Source organism: Pipistrellus hanaki (assembly GCF_964339955.1).
Source record: "Pipistrellus hanaki genome assembly, chromosome: 12".
In the NCBI taxonomy this organism is placed as follows: Eukaryota; Metazoa; Chordata; class Mammalia; order Chiroptera; family Vespertilionidae; genus Pipistrellus; species Pipistrellus hanaki.
The window spans coordinates 50,883,338-50,908,892 of record NC_140514.1 but is presented as its reverse complement, the minus strand read 5'-3'; the positions used below and the strand labels follow the sequence as shown (position 1 = coordinate 50,908,892).

General features: G+C 38.0%; 1 protein-coding gene across 3 annotated transcripts in view; it reads right to left on the bottom strand.

Moving 5' to 3' along the window:
* Positions 1–25,555, bottom strand: part of ANAPC1 (anaphase promoting complex subunit 1) — a 90,880-nt gene that overhangs the window by 52,814 nt on the left and 12,511 nt on the right. For all 3 annotated transcript variants that reach the window (XM_084900874.1, XM_084900873.1, XM_084900875.1), the window contains exons 7-21: positions 25,098–25,171; positions 22,983–23,128; positions 22,584–22,804; positions 21,687–21,896; positions 19,167–19,262; positions 18,375–18,465; positions 18,219–18,284; positions 15,038–15,172; positions 11,680–11,820; positions 10,829–10,889; positions 9,596–9,783; positions 6,020–6,094; positions 5,029–5,297; positions 3,712–3,803; positions 2,348–2,496 (exon numbers count right to left, since the gene is read on the bottom strand). In XM_084900874.1, the coding sequence (XP_084757000.1) occupies positions 2,348–2,496; positions 3,712–3,803; positions 5,029–5,297; positions 6,020–6,094; positions 9,596–9,783; positions 10,829–10,889; positions 11,680–11,820; positions 15,038–15,172; positions 18,219–18,284; positions 18,375–18,465; positions 19,167–19,262; positions 21,687–21,896; positions 22,584–22,804; positions 22,983–23,128; positions 25,098–25,171 (2,014 nt within the window). The remainder of the gene's footprint in view (positions 1–2,347; positions 2,497–3,711; positions 3,804–5,028; positions 5,298–6,019; positions 6,095–9,595; positions 9,784–10,828; positions 10,890–11,679; positions 11,821–15,037; positions 15,173–18,218; positions 18,285–18,374; positions 18,466–19,166; positions 19,263–21,686; positions 21,897–22,583; positions 22,805–22,982; positions 23,129–25,097; positions 25,172–25,555) is intronic.

Genomic DNA, 25,555 nt, shown 5'->3' with positions numbered 1-25,555 from the left:
TCAGGTCATTTCAGGTTAAACTCTAACCCTCTGATCCTAACACTTCTGCCATCTCTTTTTTTGGTATTTTTGTTAATCTCACCTGAGGATATTTTTTCCATTGCTTTTCAGAGAAAATTAAAGGGAAGGAAGGAGGGAAGGAGAGAGAAAGAAACATCGATGTGATCAACTGGTTGCCTCCCACACGTGCTCCCGCTGGGTCTGGAGAATGAAACCCACAACCCTGGTATGTGCCGTGTGCCTTGATTGAGAATCGAATCTGTGACCCTTTGGTTCGAGGGCCAACCACCGGCTAGAGCCATGGTTCTCTCTTGAATATCTGTCCCACCAAGATCTATACATGCAGTGGCACTTTTTTTTTAAAGAAAGAAATAGCATGATTTTACCCTGTTTCCCCGAAAATAAGACAGGGTCTTATATTATTTTTTTCTCCCAAAGTTGCACTAGGTCTTATTTTCAGGGGATGTCTTATCTTTCCATGTGATAAGTCTTATTTTCGGAGGATGTCTTATTTTAGGGGAAACACGAGTAGTACAAAACTGGAGGATCTTAAAATTCTATATACCAGGCACCAAATCTAACAAAGAAAAGTTATAATGTGAATATCTATAAGTTGACTAATGTTTTAGATTGGAGGTTGAAGAATTATGGCATATTCATAATTCTCTGGCTCCCCTTTTTGGTTAGATATACACTGGGTCCACCCCATGGGGCAAAACCAAAAATTTGGTGATTTAACTTAAATGTTTCCACACAAGCTGCAAGAAATGCAAAAGTTCTGGGATTAGGCTGTTCTGAATACACTGTGAATGTATTTAATGCCACTGAAATGTCCACCAAAAAAGTTAAAATAATAAATATTATGTAAGATTATCAATTATCATTTATTTAAAAGAGCAGAATCACCATTCTACATGTCTGTTCTGAAGCCTTCCTCAACATGAAGGCAGAGGCAGAGTAAAGAAGAGATGGGTGGGGTCCACTGACATGTGGGAGAGAAGACAAGCACCGTTCTCTGTAGGCCTGAAGGGTCCATAAAGGACCTTTGCACAGGCTCCTTCAGGGCCAAGGGACAAGAGATAGGTGCTAAAAAAAACTCAGATTTAAAGACTATGCAAAATGAACTATTGTTTAACAATAAATAATGTACTCTTCAGGGGGGAGGGGGAGAGGTGGAGATGGGGATGGGACTTGGGAAGTGGGAAGTTATAAACTGGTTAAAAAATTTAAATGAAAAAGCAAAGGAACTAAAATAGCTAAAATAATATTGAAAAAGAAGAGTTAATGGGAGGAGTCATACTAACCAGTTTTAAGACTTATTTTTATAGCTACAGTAATCAAGACTGTGTGGACTGCAACACAGCTCAATGGACCAGATTAAAAGGCCCAGAAATTTACCCACAAGAATGTGGTCAACTGATTTTTAACAATACTGTAAAAGCAACAAAGAAACAATAATCTTTTCAACAAATAGTGTTAAAAGATTTGGACATCCATATTGAATAAGATCCTCGAGTTAAATTATCAAAGTGCTCTAAATGTAAATCATATAACTACAAAACTTCTACAAGGAAATAGGGAGAAAATCTTATGTACTGAAGTTAAACAATGAATTCTTAAACTTGACACCAAAAGCACTATCCATAAAAGAAAAAAACTGAATAAACTGGCTTCATCAAAATTGAACAGTTTTGTTCTACAAAATAAACACTAAGAGAATAAGTCGTGAAAAGTTGCAAACTAGGAGAAAATATTTGCAATCAACATATCTGACAAAACTTCATTATCTAAAATGCTCAAAATATCACTAGCCATTAAGGAAATACAAATTAAAACCAAATGAGTTATCAATGCATATGGTACCACAACGGCAAAAATCAGAAATAATGACAATAGCAAACACTGACAAAAATGTAAGGACACTGGAATGCTCACACATTGCTGGGGAAATGTAAAATGGTACAGTCGGTGTGGAAATAGTTTATACTTTCTTAAAAACTAAATATATACCTACTACATAACCATCAATCCCATCTCTGGGTATATAAAGAAATGAAATCTATGTTTACACAGAAACCTGAATGATTACAGCAGCTATATTCACAATTGCTGGTACAAAGAATACTTACATGAATCTCAAAAGCATAAGGAAAAATTTGCCGGAAGGGATGGGGTCTATTCTGTATCCTAGTTATGGTAGTGAATACATAAATCTACACGTTCCTTGGAATTCACAGAACTGCATACTAAATTTTTAAAAAGTAATTTTACTGTATGATAATTTTAAACCATATTTTAAAAGAAAAAGAAAAAAACTAACAAGTTAAGCAATAGTATGAGTACGTACCAAAACTACAAGTCGGCTTCTTTCACAGATGCCAGGGAGGTAAGGGTAGGGTGGCATTTCTTCACCCTTCAGACAAGAACTCACCCACTGGTAAATACTTGGTGGCTCAGAAGTAAAAAATGGTGGATGATGCATAAACCCTGTTTGACCTTTAAAATTAGATAAATGTTTATACATATGCAAAAATACATTAAGAAAATGCTCTTTTATTCTAAAGGGAAAGTGTTTAAAAATATATATATATTTTATTGATTTTTTTTACAGAGAGGAAGGGAGAGGGATAGAGGAACAGATAGTTAGAAACATCAATGAGAGAGAAACACTGATCAGCTGCCTCTTGCACACCTCCTATAGGGGATGTGCCTGCAACCAATGTACATGCCCTTGACTGGAATCGAACCTGGGACCCTTCATTTCGCAGGCCGACACTCTATCCACTGAGTCAAACCGGTTAGGGTAGAGAAAGTGTTTTTCAAAAGGGATACTGTTATCAATTTTCCATATTTTCCGAAATGTTCCATGTTTGTTGTCACAGTAAATACACTTGACTATATTATAATATGTAGAATTTGAATGACTATTATTTTATCCCCTGCTAGACAGAAACTTGGCAAGTTTTTAAGCACAAGTTATATAAAGAATCTAACCAAAATTTTCTGCCCTAACCTGAAAGGTGAGAAAACAGAAGAGACAGTCAGGATTCCTCTCTGTTCATGCACGGAGCCCCAATCCTGAGTCCCTTTAGCTCAGGGTCTAAGACAGTACAGTGGTAATGAACATGTTCTCATGGCAACCACTAGCCCCATGCAGCAACTGAGCACTTGAAATGCAGCCAGTGCAACTGAGGAACTGAATTTTTTTTTTATTGATTTTTTACAGAGAGGAAGAGAGAAGGATAGAGAGTTAGAAACATCGATGAGAGAGAAACATCGATCAGCTGCCTCTTGCACACCCCCTACTGGGTGCAATCATGTAAGGGGATGTGCCCGAAACCAAGGTACATCCCCTTGACCGGAATCGAACCTGGGACCTTTCAGTCCGCAGGCAGACGCTCTATCCACTGAGCCAAACCGATTTCGGCGAGGAAGTAAATTTTTAATATTATTAACTGGAAAGACAGACAAGCACAGGTCTTGGACCGGGAACCTCAGCAGTAGAAACTCTAAGCTTCTGCAACACAGAACATTAAAGGATGAGTATAATTTGCCCACATACTGAGGAAGTTATGGCTTACTGCAAATCAGAGATCAATCACAAACTGAAATTTGCCTAGTAGGAAGGTTCTGCCCCCTGACTTAGGGACTGATGGTTGCAAGCAAATGTCACTACACTGTTTACAAATCTTTAATGATACAGTTGCTTACCTTGATCAATTGTGCACACCTGTCCAGTAGTTCTGACAAGTGTTGGGTAATCCCTGTAGTAATGATCTAAGTAAGGCTCCAATTTTAAGTCCCTAAACAACAAGAACATATAAAATAGAAATAACTAGGAAGATATTACAACATCTTCCCCCAACAATTAGCATTCATCAATAGAACTTTCCATTTTAAACCTTACCTGTGAGAAAGATGACAAAATCTAGAATCTCTTTATTCTATTTCTGAACTTTTTAGTACCCAATATGGTACGTGTGACCTAAACTCCTTTCGCTAAACACATTTTGTGGAGGTGAAACTACTGTAAACACACTGAGCTCTAAGTTCTCCTCCATTACTTATTAGCCATGTGATCTTCAGCAAACCATCTCTAGAACTTCAATATTTTCTTCCCCAAAATGGGGAAATACCAGTTAATTCACTGTGAAGTTTTAAAACTAAACAAGAAATGTGAAAAATACCTTATAAAATGTAAAACATTATATAAATGTTACTTATTTCAGAGAGCCCATGATAAGAGTTTGGAAATTATTTCATTACAAAAGAATTTTCATGATAGTAATGATTTGTCCTAAGAGAAATCAAACAATCAAAACTATTATGTCTCAGAAAATAATTTCAGTATCTAAAGGAAAATCACAGAAATTAGAAAATGTGCTGTAACCTTAACTCAGACATTGACATTTTTATTCCAGTCAACTTTCTTTATAATCAAGGGTCTCAAAAGCTTAAATAACACCCAAATGTGACCTTTAGAATTCAGTACGAAATACAGTGCTCACAAGGCTATTCAAGTGCATTGTTAGAACAATTTAAATGTGGATCCACTAGGAACCTGGAAGACAAGGATGATCACAGACAGTGACAACACAGCGCAGCAGAGAGCCCACAGCTAGTCAAGCGTCCTGGTCTTGGAAACACACTTGGACAGGTTTTCTCATCACTAAATGGGGATCATGACTCCCTGACCATGTTGACAACTTATGTAGCTAAACTGCAATTCTCTGAACTGTAAGCACCTACAGAAGGTAGGTATTGTTATAGAACTTCCACCTCAGTGCAGCCAGTCAGCTTGTCAGCATGAAATGCTCTGCGGATCACCCCCAGAGTTTAACATATTTTGTGACTTCCCGCTGTTCTTAGGACAAAACTAGCAACCCTAGCATGATCCACAGGCTCTTACACAGCCAATGTCTTCAAACAATTCTGAGGTTCATAAAAAATGCTCTGGGTTCTTAAGAAGGCCAATTTCCTAGTCACCTAAGCACTCCTGGAAGTTTTCACTCTACACACAGTATTTACCTTGCCAACTGAACTAGGAGGTCAACAAGTGAATGAATTCCTTCTCCCATCAGAGTATTCAATTTAAGCTCCTCGTAGACAAGGTGAAGAACAAAAAACATTGCAGGTATGTGAGAGAAGAGAAGTGTAGAAGAATCCAGACTGAGATTCTGTGACAAGTCCTCATCCTTTATCTGAGAAACTTCCAAAGGACTCAGACATAAAGATCTGTTCAAAAGGTGAGACTCAACCTTCTGGTGGTAGTCTGAATTCAGTAAATACTCCCAATCCTGAGAAGAAACAGAATTCATTTTTAAATCATGCCTCTTTGTAATGTTGTCATTTAAAAATTCAATTAAAGCAATTCAAGTTCCATTTCACATTAAGTTGCTCTAAGAATATGGGGGGGTGGGGGGGAAGCACAATGCTAAAACATAAAAAGAATATCAAAACAGCTGAATGATGGCCATGATATTCTAAGACCTTTGTGTCATTTCCACAATCTCTGTAGCACCTTTCCCAGAAGGAGCTGTGCAACTCTTCCTTTCACTTGAATGTAGAGGCCTTGTAGGGTTATTAGTTGTGCCACAAAGGGCAGCCCAATGAGAGGGAAACAGGGAATGGGGAATGGCCAATCAGTGGAGTAATCAGAACACACACATTTACCAAATAAGTTCACCATCTCATATGGGTGCAGTTTGTAGAGATTCAAGACAATTACAATAGTAACATCAAAGATGACTGACCATATATCACCATAACAAATGTAATAAAATGAAAATGTTTGAAATACTGCAATATTTATCAAAATGTGACACAGGGACACAAAGTGAGCAACGCTGTTGGAAAGATGGCACCAGCTGACTTGTTCGATGAAGGGCTGCCACAAACCTTCAATTCTGAAAAAACTCAGTATCTGTGAAGCCCAATAAATCCGTAGGCATACCACAGAAATGGGAAACTAGTAAAAGTAACTACAAGGCAATTTATATTAGTAAGAAATAATACTTACCTCATCGGATCCCGTCTCAGAAGGCCTTGCCTTTTTGGGTGCAATTACTGGGGAGAGTGATCCTTCAAAGTCAAACTGGAAGATAAACCCAAAAGAGAAGACAAAGATCATATAAAGATCATGTCAACTGACTACAAAGATTCAGAAATTAGCCCTAGCCAGTTTGGCTCAGTGGATAGAACATCAGCCTGTAGACCGACGGGTCCCAGATTCGATTCGGTCAAGGGCACGTATCTCAGTTGCAGCTCCTCCCCAGACTGGGCCATAGTCGGGGCACATGCATGAGGCAACCAACCAATGTGTTTCTTTCACATCTATAATTCTCACTCTTTCCCTCTCTCCTCCACTCCCTCTAAAAATCAATGGAAAAACATCCTCACGTGAGGATTAATATATATGTATGTATATATACACTGAATGGCTAGATTATTATGATCTCTGAATGTATAATCATCTGGCCACTCAGTGTACTTCTCTTGAGTATCTCATTTATTTGATATCAAAGATACTATAAATCGTGCACCTGATCAATTTTCTCCTTTGCACTGGCTGATAGAAAACTCAGGCAAATAGGTGGTTGATCTGCAAAAGTCAAGAATACTTTTGGTACCCATTTGAGATTCAAATACACTGAGTGACCAGATTAATATGCGTTCAGAAATCATAATAATCTGGCCACTCAAGTGTGTGAGAGAGAGAGAGTGTGTGTGTGTGTGTGTGTGTGTGTGTGTTTGTGTGTGTATGTATTTATTTATTAGAGGCCTGGTGCATGAATATATGCATGGGTGGGGTTCAGCCAGCCTGGCCAGGGGGAAGGAGCCTGCTGGTTGAACTCCTGGTTGAGGTGACAATTTGCATAAAAGCATTTTATTATATAGGATATAGAGTGGCCAGATTATTATGTGTTCAGAGATCATAATATTCTGGCCACTCAGTGTATATTCAGAAATCAGTTCCACTAACTATGGAAAGTGACCAAAACTCATTCTTTCACCTGGAAAAACATGGTAAATATCTTTCTTCTAGGATCACCGTGAAGCGTTAATGAAACCATGTCTATAAAGCACCTAGCACAGTGCCTGCACTCATAGGCACTGCAACAGAAGTTTCCTTTCCTCCGCTACTTCTGTAATGGCACACACTGTCACTCCTTTAGAAAAACAATAACCATGAATCAACCAAATATGCCATGTCTCAGAGTCAACCCATTGTTAGCCACATACCAGAAGAAAACAGACATTTACTTAAGAGTCTGTTCACAGTGGACAGTCTAACAATTCTATGGCAGAAACAGGTAGTTCCTTTCTAAAGCCTGTGTTCTGCCCCTTCTTATGGACCCACAGCCAGGCTACATAGCCCTGCTACCCTCAGAGTTAGGTGTGGCCCTGTGACAGTGTGACTCTGAATGAAAGTGGATGTCACCATTTCCAGGCCCAGTTCATGGAGACACCAACCATGAATGCTGCTGCACCCACTTTAACTTTGAACCTGACAAGATGGAGACAACCCTAAGATCACCTCTGAAGCCTCAAGTTGAAGGTGGCACATGTTCCATCAGCCTGGGCCCCTAATAACTGTGTGGCCTGTTTACCTCCTAAGAACTATCATATGAGCAACACACATTTTTAACATGAGCGAGCAATTATATCTTTTGAGGATTTTCTGTTTTAACACTTAGCTGACTCTAACACAATTACATAAAAGCAACTTTCTAGAATTTCATTCTTACTCAATTTCCTCTGGCATAATATTTGCCACCTCAGCTACATCTCATGGCCTCCTCATCAGCTATAACTCTTTAAATGGTAATGCTGTCTCCTTATGCTCTATGAAACTTACATATATTTACTTATCAATTAATCCTATTCCCCTAAAAGTTGGTTTCTATATAAAAGCTAAATGATAGGTAGCAATAAAGTAATTTTTAAAACTGCATAAAGCAATTTTTAAAGCTGACCAAGAGAAATTGAGGTAACATTGGTCAACATGAACATATAGGTTTCAGGTGTGGGTTTCTATATTAGACTGAATTCTGTCAGATCATTCAATGTTGTAAAGCTTTGGTTAATAGGAGACATCTCTTGTGCTAGTAGAAGAGGCATATGTTGACTGTTATATGTGTCTGAAGAAGCAGTTATTTCATATGAATTTATCTGTATAGAAATTGTGTTTTGATACAATGACCTTTATTTAATTCATTGTCCATACTAGGACTGTTTGAGGCTGAAATGGGGAGCAATTAATAAGGTTCCAGGTTCGATTCCGGTCAAGGGCATGTACCTTGGTTGCGGGCATCCCCAGTAGGGGTGTGCAAGAGGCAGCTGTTCGATGATTCTCTTTCATCGATGTTTCTAACTCTCTATCCCTCTCTCTTCTTCTCTGTAAAAAATCAATAAAATATATATTTAAAAAAATAAAAATAAAATAAAAGATGGGAAGTTTTCACTGATATTGTATTTATCTTAAAGGCAGTAACAAAAAAAATTTACAGTGGCAATCTCTGTATAGTGTTAATCTTCTTCTGAATTCCTCATCTTGAAAGTTTTCCTCAGTAAGCATATGTTCTTTCAAAATGAGGAAAAACAAACAATCTTTAAAATGGATTTGCTGCCAAAACCGGTTTGGCTCAGTGGATAGTGTGTGTAGGCCGCAGATTGAAAGGTCCCAGGTTTGATTCTGGTCAAGGGCATGTACCTTGGTTGCGGGCACATCCCCAGTAGGGCGTGTGCAGGAGGCAGCTGCTGGATGTTTCTCTCTCATCGATGTTTCTGACTCTCCATTCCTCTCCCTTCCTCTCTGTAAAAAATCAATAAAATATATTTTAAAAAATAAAATAAAATAAATTTGCTAATACAAAACTAAAATGTACAGACAGGGACAGCTGAGTTACCTAGACAAGGAGTGATTTCTGCAGAGTGACCCAGGCAAGGTTGTCCTGGGAGACATCTCCAGAGTCAAGAGCAAACCAAGATGAAGGCATGCCCTTGCCGACTGTGTAAAAAACTCTGAAGGACCTTCTAAGGAAGTCTCTGGGGCAGGAGATGAGGGACACAGCTTTCTATCATTAACAGAGTAGGCACTCAGGCTAGAGCACTTTCAATCCCCCTCAAGTCAAACCTCCCTTCTCACAGATCAAGAACTCTGTGTGTGAAAATAGTCTGGGCTTCGGAAAGGAACACAGAGTCAGCAGACATAGTCTAGGCCCCAGTTTGAGCAAATCTCCAGTATGTGATCATTTTGTGATTCAGTTCCTTGTTCAGTAAAACTAGACTATTATTACTAATCCTAGCATAAATTGTAGTTATTTTACAAAGATGAAACAAGAAATAATACTCTAACATGCTTTGCCACATTATAAAAATGTAATGATAATTACTAGTAAAATGTCTTGAATATGAAATTATACTCGAGTTAGAATTCAAACACAATAACCCTTAGTATTATTCCATGTTGTTGAATAGATACACCTATTAAACTGCTCTGCTATATACTCTAAAGGTTGTATTACTATTTATGCAAACGTTACATTGATAACAACAGAATAACTCAGGAAGAAAAAGAACTGGATGTACTTACATTTCGTGTCCATGCTAAGCGGTCTGTGTTATAACCCATCATGTTCATGAGGCAAATCACAAATAGATTCCACTCGGAGTGATAGCTAGGTCCACCTGGAGCACTGTGGACACTGTACCACTTGACAAGCATCTGAACCGCTGTTTCTTTGGGCAGGATAAACTTAATTGCTTGCAAACATGTTTGTACTGTTAAAAGCAAAGATTACTTTCAGTATGATTCCTATGCATGCATTTCTCTTCCCCTTTTAATCTGAACATTTTTAAACTATTATGACTACGTAAAGGCCAATTACTGTAAAGAGAGACTGTCATGAAAGAGCCAATAAGATGCCACATTACCTAACCCACCACTGGAAACCTAAACCCACTACTAAAGTCCACAGGGTCTGCAAGAGGTCTCAGGGTAGCTTTTCAGTCATTCACTTTCTATCAGAAATAGATAATTAAATAGCCCACATAACCTGAGATAGAAGTGACTGACATCCACTACCCCAGCAATTATCACTTACACACCAATGAAAGGTATTTCCTACAATAAAAAAGTCATTCTGTCCTACTTATCAAATTCCAGAAATTAGACAACCTGCCAGCACTTTGCTTTGGCATTTATATTTTGAAACTAATAGATGTCATACATTTTCTTTTGTCACACAGGCATTCTTTTAACTTACGTTTGTTGGCAAATTCTTTCAATTCTAGTTATACTATTTTATGTTCAGAAATATTATCCACCTAGTACTTTCCAAGTACTTAGTGCATTTCAAAATTAATTCAAGCAGACTCCAATTGTATGAAAAACATTTCTGACTGTATTTTTACTATAATACTTTTATTCAATTAAGGTAATTATGTTCATGCCTCAATTGAGAGATTTAGGATTAAAACCGTCAAGTATGCCAAAAAGTATTTTAATTGCTTAGCCTTCCTTATTGCAAGGTTTTCTTGCAAAAAGCATGTTCGGATGTTGTAATCTCACTGTGTGATATCTTCCACATAAAAAAAGGCCAAGAAACAGAACCAGCATCTCCTTCAAGCCTCACAGTACACATGAAGGGTCGAGTCAGAGGAGCTCCTGGCTCTTCAGTTATCCACAAAGTAAAAAACGCCATCCCGTGGCTTCAGTAACAGCGAAGATTAACACCCCAATTACTAACACAAATCAACAGTGACTCCAAATCTTTACAAATCAAACTAAGAATACACAGAATTCAGGCTTACTCCTCAATCGCACCTAATTCAGACGTGGCGATTTCGGGAAGAGTGATCCTCACCATGGAGCCATTACTCAGCTCCTAGAAAAAGAAGGGAACAAACCAGAATAAGTCAACAGAATCTGTGCAGCTCAGTCTCTGAATGCTTAACAATAGCTGATGCTTTATAAGATTTTGCCTGCCAAAGCAAAATTCAATAAAAGAAAAGGAAATAAACAATATTTGCCCTAGCTTGTATGGCTCAGTCTGTGGACTGAAAGATCTCGGTTTAGATTCTGGTCAATGGCAAGTACCTGGGTTACAGGCTCAATTCCTGGCCCCAGTGGAGATGCACACAGGAGGCAACCAACCAATGTGTCTCTCCCCGTCCCTTACATTCTCTCTTTAAAGAAAAAAAAAAAAAAAAAAGAATCAATGGAAAAATATCCTCTACAAACTAAGTAAATAAATATAAAAATAAACATTTTTCAAATAGAAGTGAATACTTCCAAAATTCAGAAACTATAAATGTGCAAAATAGTAATACATTTACAAAAATTCTGCTTCTAATAAGTTTCTCATTTTCATATCGATGCTAACAGTCACCATCACCAAAAAAAGAGACTTACATAGAAGGAAAAGAAAAAAATCATGTCAATACAAAATTCAGCATATTGAACAAGCTGTTTTCGATTAATTTTTAATAATATAAAAACTTTTAAAAAGTTGAACAGATTTACTTTAAAGTAAAATAATGCAAATAACACATCACAAAATATTTTAAATGTCATCAGAAATATTTGCTTTTGATTTTTAGACAAATTCTGCATTCTGACAAATTTGATATGACAGCCATATCTCCCAGAGAGCCACCTAACCTACACATACTTACCAGAGTCACTCTGTTTCGGACAGGGTCTCTTATAGAAAGAATGTAAGTTCCAAGCTGTTGGAAAGTGCAATCCTCATTATAGAGAGAATCATGGAGTTTTGAAGAATCCCTTAGTTCTGGAACTGGAGACAATAGAACAACCTATAAAAAAGTCATAAGTACAATACATATCAAGTATTTTTTGAGAAGTGAAGGTTATTCCTTCTTGTATATACCATGTTTCCCCAAAAATAAGACATCCTCCGAAAATAAGACCTAATTACAGGTTTCCTTCTGAGTGAAATATAAGGCATCCACCCGAAAATAAGGCCCCCCCAGGCTAAACATGAGAGATCTGGTCCACTGATTCTGAAAGAAATAGAGTCACAAGAAATTCAACAGGAAATTCAGGAATTGGATTGTTATGATGATGTTCCAGAAGATGATGACATGATTGTCATTGAATAAATGAGTAAATTCTTGATATAGTAGGATTCACAGTTTGTCTGGTTTGTGTTGACAACTACCGTACTACTGTACCATATACAGGTAATAAATTTCCTTTATTTTCATTTAACAATAAATGTGTACCGTATTCTTCTTCATGGAAAAATAAGACATCCCCTGAAAATAAGACCTAGCACATCTTTGGGAGCAAAAATTAATATAAGACACTGTCTTATTTTCGGGGAAACAAGGTAGTCTAACAACTGTACATAATGATTTACAATCATTCTGCTCTAGGTAAATCATGGGTGATAGGGCTAGACTGATGAGCAAACAAGGCTACAGGAAGAGAAGGTAGCAACACTCTTGGCAACCCAACAGGGCTACGTTGTAACTGTTATGTGAGGAAGGCAGGGCAGACAGAATTGGAGTTTCCAAGTGGTGAAAGAGAAGGAAAAGCAATGAGCGAGCAAAGAACTGAGACAGCTACTTAGCAATGCTTCAGAACAGGTGAACGTCTGATAAAGAGCAACATTTTTTCTCAACTGTAGATATGCAAGCAAAAATTTTAAATGATCATGGTTATTAATTACATGCAGATGCTTCCTATTCTAAATATATTCCTGACCACCAACCTTTCTGTATTCCTATAACTCAATTTACAGGAAATTTGTAAGTGACTATGTTGTCAATAATAAGAGCCAACCCAGTATAAGATGTATATACTATATTCCAGTTTCTACCCCAATAGCTGCCCCAAAACCAAGCTCCATCAGTCCTAGAAATGGGAAAGCCATCAGCCAATATGTTATACTGGGCTGTGACAGCTACCATTAAGACACTAACCATTCCTAAGTTTATGAAGTTACAAGAAAGCTAGGAATCATCTTACGTTATAAAAGAAATTCTTCCAAATCACACAGAAATCTGATAGTTCTATAGCCCCCTCCCACGAGTTCTGCAAGTGTCTGGCTTAACAAGAAACAGCTCAACACTGCATGTGTTTAAAAAATAATAATATTGATATTTAGTGAGCAACAAAAGAAAAATCAAATAGGACCTCATTAAAGTTTAAAACTTTTGTTCCCTGAGGAACAAAAGTAACACTCAAGGCCTAGACACTATGCAACACAAGTGTAGCACCAGCCTGCACTTTGAATTGCCCCTAAACACATGCATTCAGATGTCTCTGAAACACACCCTGCCTTTCTCAGGCTTCCTAACCGGGTCCGCCTAGGAATCCACCGAGATGGCTCAGAGAACCCTGAGTCTCCTTTCCCAGCACCTGCCCCAACACAACACAAACCCAACCAACTGATAAGTGCTGTCTTTTCCACCTCTCTAGACCTCTTGGGTCACTCCCCTTCTTTCCAATGTTCTGCCCTAGATCAGTCTCCCTTTGCACCTCTTCAACTAACACAAACAACACACTTGGAATCTAACTGGTCTATCTTCAATCCCAAGATAAAATTATCTAAAACATGGATCCCAAAACACTCATAACGTCACCCTCAAAGACTGTAATGCCCTGGTGATTGCATTCAGAATAAACACCACTTTTCCATCCTTTCTTCTATTAAGGGCTTATCAATAGAGTGCAAATCCCAGCACCACCATTATTAGCCAAATGCCTCCCAACAAGTAACCTCCTTGTATCTCTATGTACCCATTTGTAAAGTAAGGATCAGTAACTTCTTCCCAATAAAGCTGGTCTAAGAAATTAAACAAGTTAATACATACAAAACATACAGAACAGCCGAAACCGGTTTGGCTCAATGGATAGAGCGTCGGCTTGGAGACTGAAAGGTCCCAGGTTCGATTCCGGTCAAGGGCATGTACCTTGGTTGCGGGCATATCCCCAGTAGGGGGTATGCAAGAGGCAGCTGATCGATGACTCTCTCTCATCGATGTTTCTAACTCTCTATTTCTCTCCCTTCCTCTCTGTACAAAATCAATAAAATATATTATTAAAAAAAAAACAAAAAAAAAACAACATACAGAACAGTGCCTAGTACACAGAAAACACTCAAAAAACGTTATCGTGACAATCCCAAGAGATTCCTTGTATTTGCATACATATTGGTTCATTCTGCCCTCAGATATGTTGAGTCTTAGCCTGTGTACCAGGAAATGGAGATGTGAACATGCGCACACGTGATCTGCACTCTCCTGCCTCCATGCCCGTGCCCCTGTGAGCCCTCTCTTTCCAAATGCTTTTCCCACTTGCAGACAGCCCCCTTATCCTCACAGGCCAAACCCTACTCAAACGGGCCTCTCCAACATGAGAGCTGGTTCTGCCACACTGATCCATCAGTGTATCTTATCAGTACATCTCCTCAAGACATTTTATGTCATCCTAAGTCTTAATAGTCTACTTTAAATAGAATTTATTACACAAACACTATATCTGTTTCATGCAGGTAAATAGTGGGATCCATACATGGGAAAGAATACCTCATTCTCATCTCTGCAGCACCTTTCTTTTTTTTTTTTTTTTTTTTTTTAATATATTTTATTGATTTTGTACAGAGAGGAAGGGAGAGAGATAGAGAGCCAGAAACATTGATAAGAGAGAGTCATCGATCAGCTGCCTCTTGCACACCCCCCACCGGGGATATGCCTGCAACCACGGTACATGCCCTTGACCGGAATCGAACCCGGGTCCCTTCGGTCCCCAAGCCGACGCTCTATCCACTGAGCCAAACCGGTCTCGGCTCTGCAGCACCTTTCACTGTACCTTCCACATCACACAGAAGGTCAATGCATGTTGACTGAGACACTGGTGCTTGGAAACATTCATATTCTAAAAGTATTGGCTAAACTGCCATTTCTGTTATTTTTTAAAACGGGAGAAAAGGTAATCATGGAAAGAACACTTGACCAAACATCTTTAAAATTATTAATTTTTGAAAACACCTGATTCCTTTCTTACCTCATCCAAGGATCCAAGCAGTTTACTCAGAGGTGTAGGAGTGCTGACGCTGTCAAGTGGAGTGCTGGGCCGAGGCATCGCATTGGACATTGTCAGGGAAGGAGCAGGAAGTCCGGGAATAAAAACCTTTCCCACCTTAAAGCAATAAAAGGATGTAAAATATATATATGTTCTTTTGGTATTTCAAATTTTATGCTCAAACACTAAAAATTAAAGAAAATTAAAATTTTAGTAATGTATCAAATTCTATATCCAACTAAACATATCTTGGTATAATTTCTCTTGGTTTGACCCCTTCACTTCAGTACTGAGAAAAGAATTATTTTTTGCAGGAAAGTGAGAAAAATACTCAAAACTAAAGAGAAATTTTAACTATATATATATGTATGTCAATATACTTCCCAAAAACTAATAAAATTACAAAAGTTGCCGAAATAAAATCCATAGTATTAAAAAACAAAAATGATAATAAAAACTAATGCATACAGGGTGGGGCAAAAGTATGTTTACAGCTGTGAGTATGCAAAATAAAGTTTATTTTTGTATTATTATTATTTACTAATTTATGTATTATTTTCCATACGAACTAACTACAAACCTACTTTTGTCCCACCCTGTATACATATAATGCTTTTTAAAAATATATACTTTATTGATTCTTTACAGAGAGGAAGGGAAAGAGATAGTTACCCTGTTTCCCCGAAAATAAGACAGTGTCTTATATTAATTTTTTCTCCCAAAGTTGCGCTAGGTCTTATTTTCAGGGGATGTCTTATCTTTCCATGCGCTAGGTCTTATTTTCGAAGGATGTCTTATTTTCGGGAAAACACAGTAGAAACATCAATGAGAATCATCAATCAACTGCCTCTTGCACGCCCCCTACTGGGCACGTGCCAGCAACCAAGGTACATGCTCTTGACTGGAATTGAACCTGGAACTTTCAGTCCGCAGGCCAATGCTCTATCCACTGAGCCAAACCGGTTTCGGCCATATAATGCTTTTAACAAGCTATCAGAGATCTATAGTTAATGAAAATATGGAGAAAGCACATTCCATACTACTCCTCCCATTAATTACTACAGCAACAAAAAACTGCATGAAATTTAGATTGCAAGAGAAGACTGAAAGATGAGATAAGAAAATTGACTGGCTAAGGACCTGAGACCCAGGAATGAGCTCTGATGAATTACCTCAGTTTCTGTTTCTTAATTTCTTTACATAACCCGGCCTTAGGCTTGTGAGGGGCAGACCAAAAGGAGCCCTATGGAAAGCCTTGCTCTTCTAGCCAAAATGCTAAGAAAAGAGAGATCAAGCAGGACAGAAACATTTACACGAAACCTGCCCCACTCCAGGCAACACTGACACAGCCAGGTGCTCAGTGACCTCTGGACTGAAGACACCTTTGCAACTGTGAGGACTAAGTGGGTTTTCTCCCAAAAAAGAGACTGTGGGCCTACAGTCTTACCTGGCTATAAATGAATCACCAATTTTTACAATGCTGTGGATTAGCAGCATTGTAAAAAGTACTCAGAACTCTCATACACTGTTGGAGGCCAAGAGTAGGGGCAAATGTTATAAACTGGTACAACCTACAATGGCCAACGTGAATATGCATAAACTCTAGAGCAGGGGTCCTCAAACTTTTTAAAGTGGGGGCCAGATCACGGTCCCTCAGAGAGCTGGAGGGCCGGACTATATGAACTACTAATTCCCACTGTAACACCTCGGCTGCGCTCACTGCCCAAAAAACCTGGCGGGCCGGATCAGACTCCTCTGCGGGCCGCACGTGGCCCGCGGGCCGTAGTTTGAAGACCCCTGCTCTAGAGCAAGGGTGGGGAACATCCAGCCTGAGGGATGTATAAGGCCCACAAAATCATGTGGTCTGGCCCCGCCAAGGTAATAGGGGTGAGTTAATTAAATGTTTGACCAAGTAGAGCAGACTAATTTTTAAGTTGATCATTTTGTATGGCCCTCAGATAATGTTCTAAATATCTAAATGGCCCTTGGCAGGGTTCCCCACCCCTGCCATAGAGGCTAGGGGACATTATACTAGTATGAGGATTTTTTTTAAATTATTGTTTACTAGAACTACAGCAGAAACAACGAACCTTAGTGACAGGTAAAATAGTGAAGGTTTCTATCAACATACAATGGAATCTCATGTAACAGTGAATGAGGAAACAATTTCACATCAAGATAGATAAATCTAAAACTAGCACAACGTTGAGCGAAATTATCAAGTCGGAGAAAAGTATATGGTATGGTGTCCTTTACATAAAAATTCAAAAACAAGAAAAACGAAACAATTCACTCTTTAGTGATATATGTGCAAACAAGTAATAAAAACAAGGGACTGATTTATGGCAAAAGTTAAGATAGTGTCTATCTGGGGAGATAAAAACACAGTCAGTAAAGAACTCCTAGGTGGCAAATGATACTGGCAAGCCCCTATTTCTTAACCCAGTGGTCGACAAACTGTGGCTTTCGAGTCACATGCAACTCTTTGGCCCCTTGAGTGTGGCTCTTCCACAAAATACCATGGCCTGAGCGAGTCTATTTTGAAGAAGTGGCGTTAGAAAAAGTTTAAGTTTAAAATATTTGGCTCTCAAAAGAAATTTCAAACATTGTACTGTTCATATTTGGCTCTGTTGACTAATGAGTTTGCCAACCACGGTCTTAACCTGAGCATAGCATACACAAATGTTCTTGTCATTATTCTGCAAACTGTGTGTATGTACTTAAATTTCATAATGTAAATTTGTAGCATTTACATTATTCATATATAAAATTTCACAACTGATAAAAGACCCACCCAATACAGTATACATTTAATATAATGGAACTTTATAAAAACTGAGAATTATCAAAGCTTCTCGTGTACAATTTCAAACTATCAATTTATAAAACTTCAGCTTAACTCTTTTTTCAAGTATCTATGGATCCTCACTGAAGGTTCTCCATCTATTCTGGGTTCCCAGTGCGACTCTACCTAAGGCAGCAAGTCAATCTCCACTTAGGACCAACCTAAATTGGGAACTTCATTTTCAACTCTCACAGAACAAAAACTGCTGCCAAATCCTACAAATGGGAATAAATATCAAATATCAAACTAAAGCAACAATGCAAAACCATAACTAAGCAGGCAGCCCTACAAAAGCACCAAAAGCTGCTTCTGACTCACCCGAACCACTCCTGTGTACAGCACCAGGTTTCCACTGCTTTCCAGGACCAGCATGGTATCTATCTTCTAAAAAAGGGCACACATTTTATTTTAAAGTCTGTGCAAATTATGAAGCATAATGATTTTCAAGTTCTCAAGAAAAATGCCTGCATTTACCTCCACTGGTGCCGCGTCCTTTGCCTGTATGTTGGTGATGGAGCCAAAGATGAGCTGGGTCTTATCATTACTCTCTTGAAACTTTACACAGCTGAAGATTAAATTAAAAAAATACACAAAGTATTAACACATGTAATAACCTGTACTGATCTCATGGATATTATGCAAAAATATAACCACACCTGATGCATCTACACAGAAAGGACTAGAGCACTCACATACAGTACAACATGGTGGGTCCTAGCAAACATTATGCTAGTGAAAGAAGCTAGCTACAAAAGCTACATTCTGCACAATTCTATAAAATGTCCAGGAAAGGCAAATCCACAAAGATGCAAATGCCAGAGGCTGGGAATGGGAATGAGACTGATTACAAATCATGCACAAGGGACCTTAAGATTAGAGAAATTTTAAAAACTGGATTTTGGTGATGGTTGCCCAACTCTGTAAATTTTCTAAAAATTGTTTAATTGTATACTTAAAAATGTCAACTTTATGGTATATAAATTACTGCAATAAAGCTACTCAAAGGAAAGAAGGAAGGGAGGGAGGGAGGAGAAAGGGAAGGAGGGAGGAAGTGAGGAGGGGAGGGAGGGGAGAGGGGGAAGAAGAGAGGGAGGGAGAAAGGGGAAGGAGGGAGAGAGAAAGGGGGGAGGGAAGGGAGGAGGAAAGGGAAAAGGGAGGGAGGGAGGGAGAAGGGAGAGAGGGAGAAGGGAGGGAGGGAGGGAAAGAGGGAGAAAGGGCAGCCCTACATTTAATTTACACAGATTATCAATGGGAATATGCACTTACCGTAACTGGAGTTGGGACTCTACTAAAAAGCACAAGAACTTTTGCCCACATAAGTCAGATGTAATAAACACTTTTGAGGCCTGTGAATTTTTCTCTCTGAAATAGATATATTAATAAAGTAACTGTCAGCATTGGCTCAAAAATCTATCACAGCAAATAAATTTATTAATTCACAATAAATTCAATCAATATCAATGAATTTTTTTACTTCCATAATATGCACGTCACCAACTGCTAAAGTAATGTAGACTTGAATTCCTATCCCTTTAAGGGGTCAAACATTTCATAACATGCCCTTTCCTATACCTCTCCTCTCTCTCTCAGATTAGGCTCTATTTCCTCACTTTTTCAATCCACACCTCTAATTGCCAAAGATTTCTTCCTAGAATGGTGCAGAAGATCAGAAATCTTTAAAACAGGGATCTGCAAAATATTCAACTTACCAAGGTTTTTAAAAGTAGGAATTCTTAATTTTATTTCATTTTATTTTATATCAGAGAAGCTACTTCAACACTGTATCCCCATCTCTACTTTCCTCCAATGACCCTCAAAGAGCATGCATTTGCCTTCTGCCTCAGAGACAAGAGGCTGTAAGGCTTCTGCTCAACCCCCTGCCTCTATGTCTGATAAGCATCACCTTCCTTCTCCCCAGACTAATCTCCACCTGTGCTTCTTGCTGGTTTTGTCCAAGGCCATTTCCTCTCCCCTATATTTTCAATGCTTTTTGTTTTTGTTATGCTCCTTAAAACCTACTCTCTCATCTATATATAAAAGCCTAAGTGACGGGACAACCAAACTACCAGTCAACTGGTTGCTATGACGTGCACTGATCAGGAGGAAGATGCTCAACACAGGAGCTGCCCCTGGTGGTCAGTGCACTCCCATAGCCAACCTCTCACAGTCCCTCTCCCCCACCTCCTGCCAGGGACCCCTCCTATGCAAGAATTTGTGCACCAGGCCTCTAGTATTAACATAAAAGCCTTGAAACACAAAGACACACTATTAGATGATATAATGGACTTACTGTTAATTGCCTAGGTTAACAATGGTATTGCAGTTGGGTAAGGGATTGTCCTTACTTCTTAGAGACACACACTGAGGTATTTAGTCAAGGCTAATTTTCTTTAAGTAGGTCAGCATAAACAAAACTCTACCCTGACCAAGAGAGTCTGTATGGCTAGTTGTGTATCCTCAACGTCATTCAAAGGCAAACTCTTTAAAATAGTCTCTTCATCTATGTTCATTTCCTCAGCCCCATTTACTTCCTCCACCCACTGCACTCCACCACGTGTTCCCCAAGTGTTCTAGCCAAGGTCACTGGTGAAATCATTGCCCTCCAGGTACCTCTTAGGCCACACCTCACCAGCTCCAGGTAATACAGGCACTTGCTTAGTGAAAGGCTCTTTTCTTGTGTTCCATGACATTTCTTTCCTGCTGCTTCTCCCACCTGTCCTCTTGCTTTGTCTCTCTGCAGCAGCATCCTGTCTTTTCATTTTCACCCCCAAAAGTTTAAGTTTCCAAAACTTCAGTCCCTAGCCCTTTTCTAATTCTACACCCCTAGGTTTTAGCTATTTGGAGGTCACAGATCCACTTTGAGAAGCTAATAAATGTGAAAACTCTCTCCTGAGGAAATAGCCTACACACTGCACATACACATGATTACTATGCATGGTTCCAGAGGATTACCAGACTCCCTGCAACCCCATGCTCACCCACAGGTCCGCCAGGAACCTGACCCCTAAACACTCCTTAAATTCCAACTCTTTCTCGTACCTCAAACACCACTTATAAGCCCATAACTCCCATGTTTTATGATCTGCTCTTTCCCCTGAGTTTATACCCACATATAAAGCGCCTTCTTACAACTCTCATCAAAAGGAAGATCCCTAAAGGGCAACCTGTCTATCTCAGCCCTTTCTCTTCCCCCAGGCACAAGCAGAGTAAGTATATCTGTAGTTTCCTGAGCATATCACGAGCTCAACCTTACAAACATCTATTCTGAGGCCCTCTGACCACTGTGCCTCTCCATCTTTCCAAAGCCCTACCAGCAGGACAGGGAGTGTCTCCTGTGTCACCATCCTCCCATGTCTCTTTGAGGCCAAAGACAGTGACTAATTTGCCTCCTAACCCACAGCCACTAGCACAGACACGGATTGGCAGAATAAATGGATAATTAATGAGATAACATGAAAAGAAAAACATTAAAAATGTTATAAAAATTCTGTTTCCTTATCTACAGAAATTAGTTGTTTCTCCCTATACCATCAAACACCTCTAATCTGAGAGATTATTACTAACTTAAAAAAGAAATAACAAATGACAAAAAAATATATATTTTTATGATCACTTTAATGTCATTAACATCCTCTCCTGAAACAGAGATGGCCTTAATATGTGTTTATACATTTTCCTAAGTATTATTAACTGAATGTATTAAAAAGAAGTTTAGGCAAAATAACAAGTATCTTCTAAGACTTTTAGCAACATTTTTCTTTGAAAATAAAAACATATACTCCAAACCTTATATTAGTAATTGCTTCTGTCCATAAATGGTCAATACAAAGTTCAGGAACAATTGGCTCTGTTTCTGGTGCAAGAAAAGAGCTATTCGAATTACTATCTGGAGAATGAGAAATACTGTGTCTCCTTGGAGATTGATTATGGCTTGAAAGGTTGAATCTTTGCACCCCCGTGAAAGAGTGCACTCCTGAAGCAGGGGAATGAGCACGACTGCAAAACAGAGGAGAGAGGGCATCACAACCACAAAGCAAGATGGTATCACACACTTTCCACAACACTTTCCAAACTTCTGGGTACAACGAGCATTCGTGATTGCAAAACCCCAGTCATAAAAACAATTTCTTAAAAAAGAAATAACTACTTCATGTTAATGTGTTTTATTATACTGCAAAGATTTCTAATTCTTCTTAGAATTCCTACTTTTAAAGCTGAAAATCAGTTCACTTTCTACCTCAAAAAATAAACTGCATCATTCAAAAGGTCTAAACTATGTTCCTGTATGCTCACATATGCACGCCAACAAAACTACATTACTATATCAATATAGATAATAGCTAGAAAGACAACCAAACAAAAGCTAATTCGAATTAAGACAAAATAACATTAAAATATTTTTGCAACCAATATTCATCAAATTGCTGCCACTTAACACAAATGAGATAACTAATTTTTATGACAAACACATGCAGCCCACAAATATGACTCATTAAAAATGGTTAACACAGTAGACCTGGAAGTCTTACTAACACAACTGGAATAATGGCTGTCTTCCCCCAAACTATCCAAGGACTGGCAACTGAAATTTTAAATCCCTAAAGCTAAGACAAAGTTTCAAAAAAGTCATGTTTCTCTTGATCTATCTTGGTAAAATAAGGAAATGCCCACAGCGGATCCCACCTTAGAGCTGCCATGTTGGAGATGGAAGGAGAGCGTGAGTGCAGGCTGGGCGAGGAGGTGGAGCGGCTCTGGCTGTGGATGGAGGAGTAATTCTGGAAAGGCGAGGTCACAGGGGAATCTCCTTTGGAGAGGCTTCTGAGGTTTGCTGTGAGGGAGCTACTGGGGGCCACATTCTGAGGAGTTCCCCCCTGTTCAGAGAATTTTAAAACAGCATTCTCTTCCTTAAGTCAAAATGATGAGAAGGGAGAAAAGATTATAATTAGATAAAAAGGGTAATTTCCTTGTGAAAATTCAGGTGGATCTGAATTAAGGACACCATTTTTCTTTTTCCCTAAGAAGCTCAATCTATTTCACAAAAGCATGTGAAGGATTTCAGTATTAACTACCCTTTATCCTTACCTCTGCTTTGACTTTCCGGAGAACCCACACAGAATGCAGACACTGAACAGTGTCATAGGTCATTACAATGGAGGGGTCAGTGCTGATAAAAACTATTTTCATTGCATGATCTACAACGTATTGAACCCGTGATGAACCAAAAAGACCTGAAAGATAAAACAGAAATGATGAGGTTTGGAACAATAAACTTTACAAACCTGTTCTTTATAAAAAAGACACCTTGCAATTCCTAAAGATCAAGAGAAACAAAACCAATTAAGGCACAAAATCCATTAATATATTAATTAATTACCCTATATTTTTAATAAATTTACTTTAGCATCAAATTCCTCAGAATACATTAAAAATGAGAGTTACCAGTTTTAATTTCACATACACACAATTAAAAGGTGAAGATTTGTGCAGAACCACCATTAAATTCATCAGCCATGGGTGAAAGGTCCACTCCTCCAATAACCAACTTGTTCATCAATTTCATTCAACTATTCTATCAAGTTTGACTTTCTTATTGATTCTCTTCAATATGAAACTTGTCCTTCATAATAACCATTCAAACAGTGAAGAGTACACCTGTTTCTGCTTTACTAATTATACATGCAAAATAAGGCTTAGAGTTTAGTTTCTGAGAGTAGGAAGAATTGACTTCTCTGTCCCTATTTGACAACATATTAAATGGATCCCCTTTCAGTTAAATTAGAAAATAAAAGTATGCAACTCTTTTATAAAAATAAGTATTTTATTTAAAAAAAAAAATAAATAAAGCACTCATATTATCACCATCTCAAAATAGCCACTATTAACACATCAGGGAGTGTTTTTTCTAGTTTCCCTATACATATACACACACTTCTTAGGTCTTTTCAAAATCAAAATCAATTTGTATTGTTTAATATCATAGTTAACATTATGAATAAGCAATTCTTGAGCTTATTATTCAAAAACATGATCAATAATGGCCACGAACAATTAAATCACAGGTGCTAACATGTTTATTTATGTTGTCTGTAACTGTTACCAATTCTACAATATAGAATTATCAAACATTTTTCTGTAAAAGACCAAAGAGTAACTAGTTTGGGCTTTATGACTGACTCTGTTACATAATCGTTTTTGGATTTTTTTTTCCCTTACATCGTTTAAAAAGGTAAAAACCATTATTAGCTTTTAAGCCTTACCGGCTATGGTTTGCCAAGCCCTGATACAGAAGACAAACACCTCATGCTATTTCAGAATACTTGGTATACAATCCTAAAAGTAAGAGTAAAACACACACACACACACACACACACACACACACACACGTATCGTGTGTGTGTGTGTGTGTGTGTGTGTGTGTGTGTGTGTTATTATTATTATTTTTTTAATCTTTCTATCCTTGTTAGTCACAATTACCGATTGTCATGTTTGGCCACATTGAACATTTTAAAATACTCAACCAGAAATATCTGTAGCAAATATTAAAAGTTCTGAGACCTAGTAAATCAGGTTATTATGAGCAGGGAAATGAAATATTAAAATTTACACAGTACAGCCCGGCTAGCGTGGCTCAGTGGTTGTTCAATTCCCAGTTAGAGCACATGCTCGGGTTGTGGGCTCAATACCCAGTGTAGGGTTTGCAGAAGGCAGCTGATCAATGATTTTTTCTCATCATTGATGTTTTTATCTCTCTCTCTCTCCCTTCCTCTCTGAAATCAATAAAAATATATTTTTTAAAAATATAAAAATAAAATTTACACAGTAGGGCATAAAAACCTGTATTTTTCTCTTCAAAAAAATAATCAATTTTAGCTCATCTAAGTATCATTCATTTACCTGTTAATCACTAAGGAACAGAGACCAGAATCTTCTACAGATAGATTAGCAAATCTATCAGTAATCCTGATCAATTTACAGGCCCTATTTTTAGGGAAAGAATAGCTGTTAAAATAGTTAATATAATGGTATTCAAGAATTTCTTACTTTAATATGAACTATTTTCATAATAAGGTTATTTTTGTAAAATGCTTAAATTATATTATTTTTATTAAACAAATTAAAGTTTCTAAGAGCTTTATTTTCTCCCCACTCCCAAGTTAAAAAAAACAACAAAACAAACTATGCAAAAGACACACTTACTTCCAGATTTATAAACAAGTGGAGTTATTTCATCTAGTGGATGCAGCATGCTGAACATAGTGGGTAAAGGTTCTCTAGTAATTAAAAAAAAAACAACACATAATCAATCACCTATACAAGATGACTCCATTTGTGCACAAATTCTTGCAGAGAAATATCTTCTCTATATTACAATAACAGCTAGAAACCTATCCTCTCAAAAAGAATCTCTCTAACTCTTTACATACTGTTTTTCAGTTTCTCTGATTTCATTCCTAGAAATCCGTTATGCAAGAGACTCTAAGCATACCCACACACAGGAAAATCAATGCAGCCCGGAGACTATCTGCAAACAGCATTCATCACATTACAGAACAATGGAGTAATGGCATAAGGCAGTCTGATTTTTTTTTAATCACTGTTATTAGCAGTGTCTTTGGAAGCTAAGAAATAAATTTTGTCTCCTACATTTATTTACA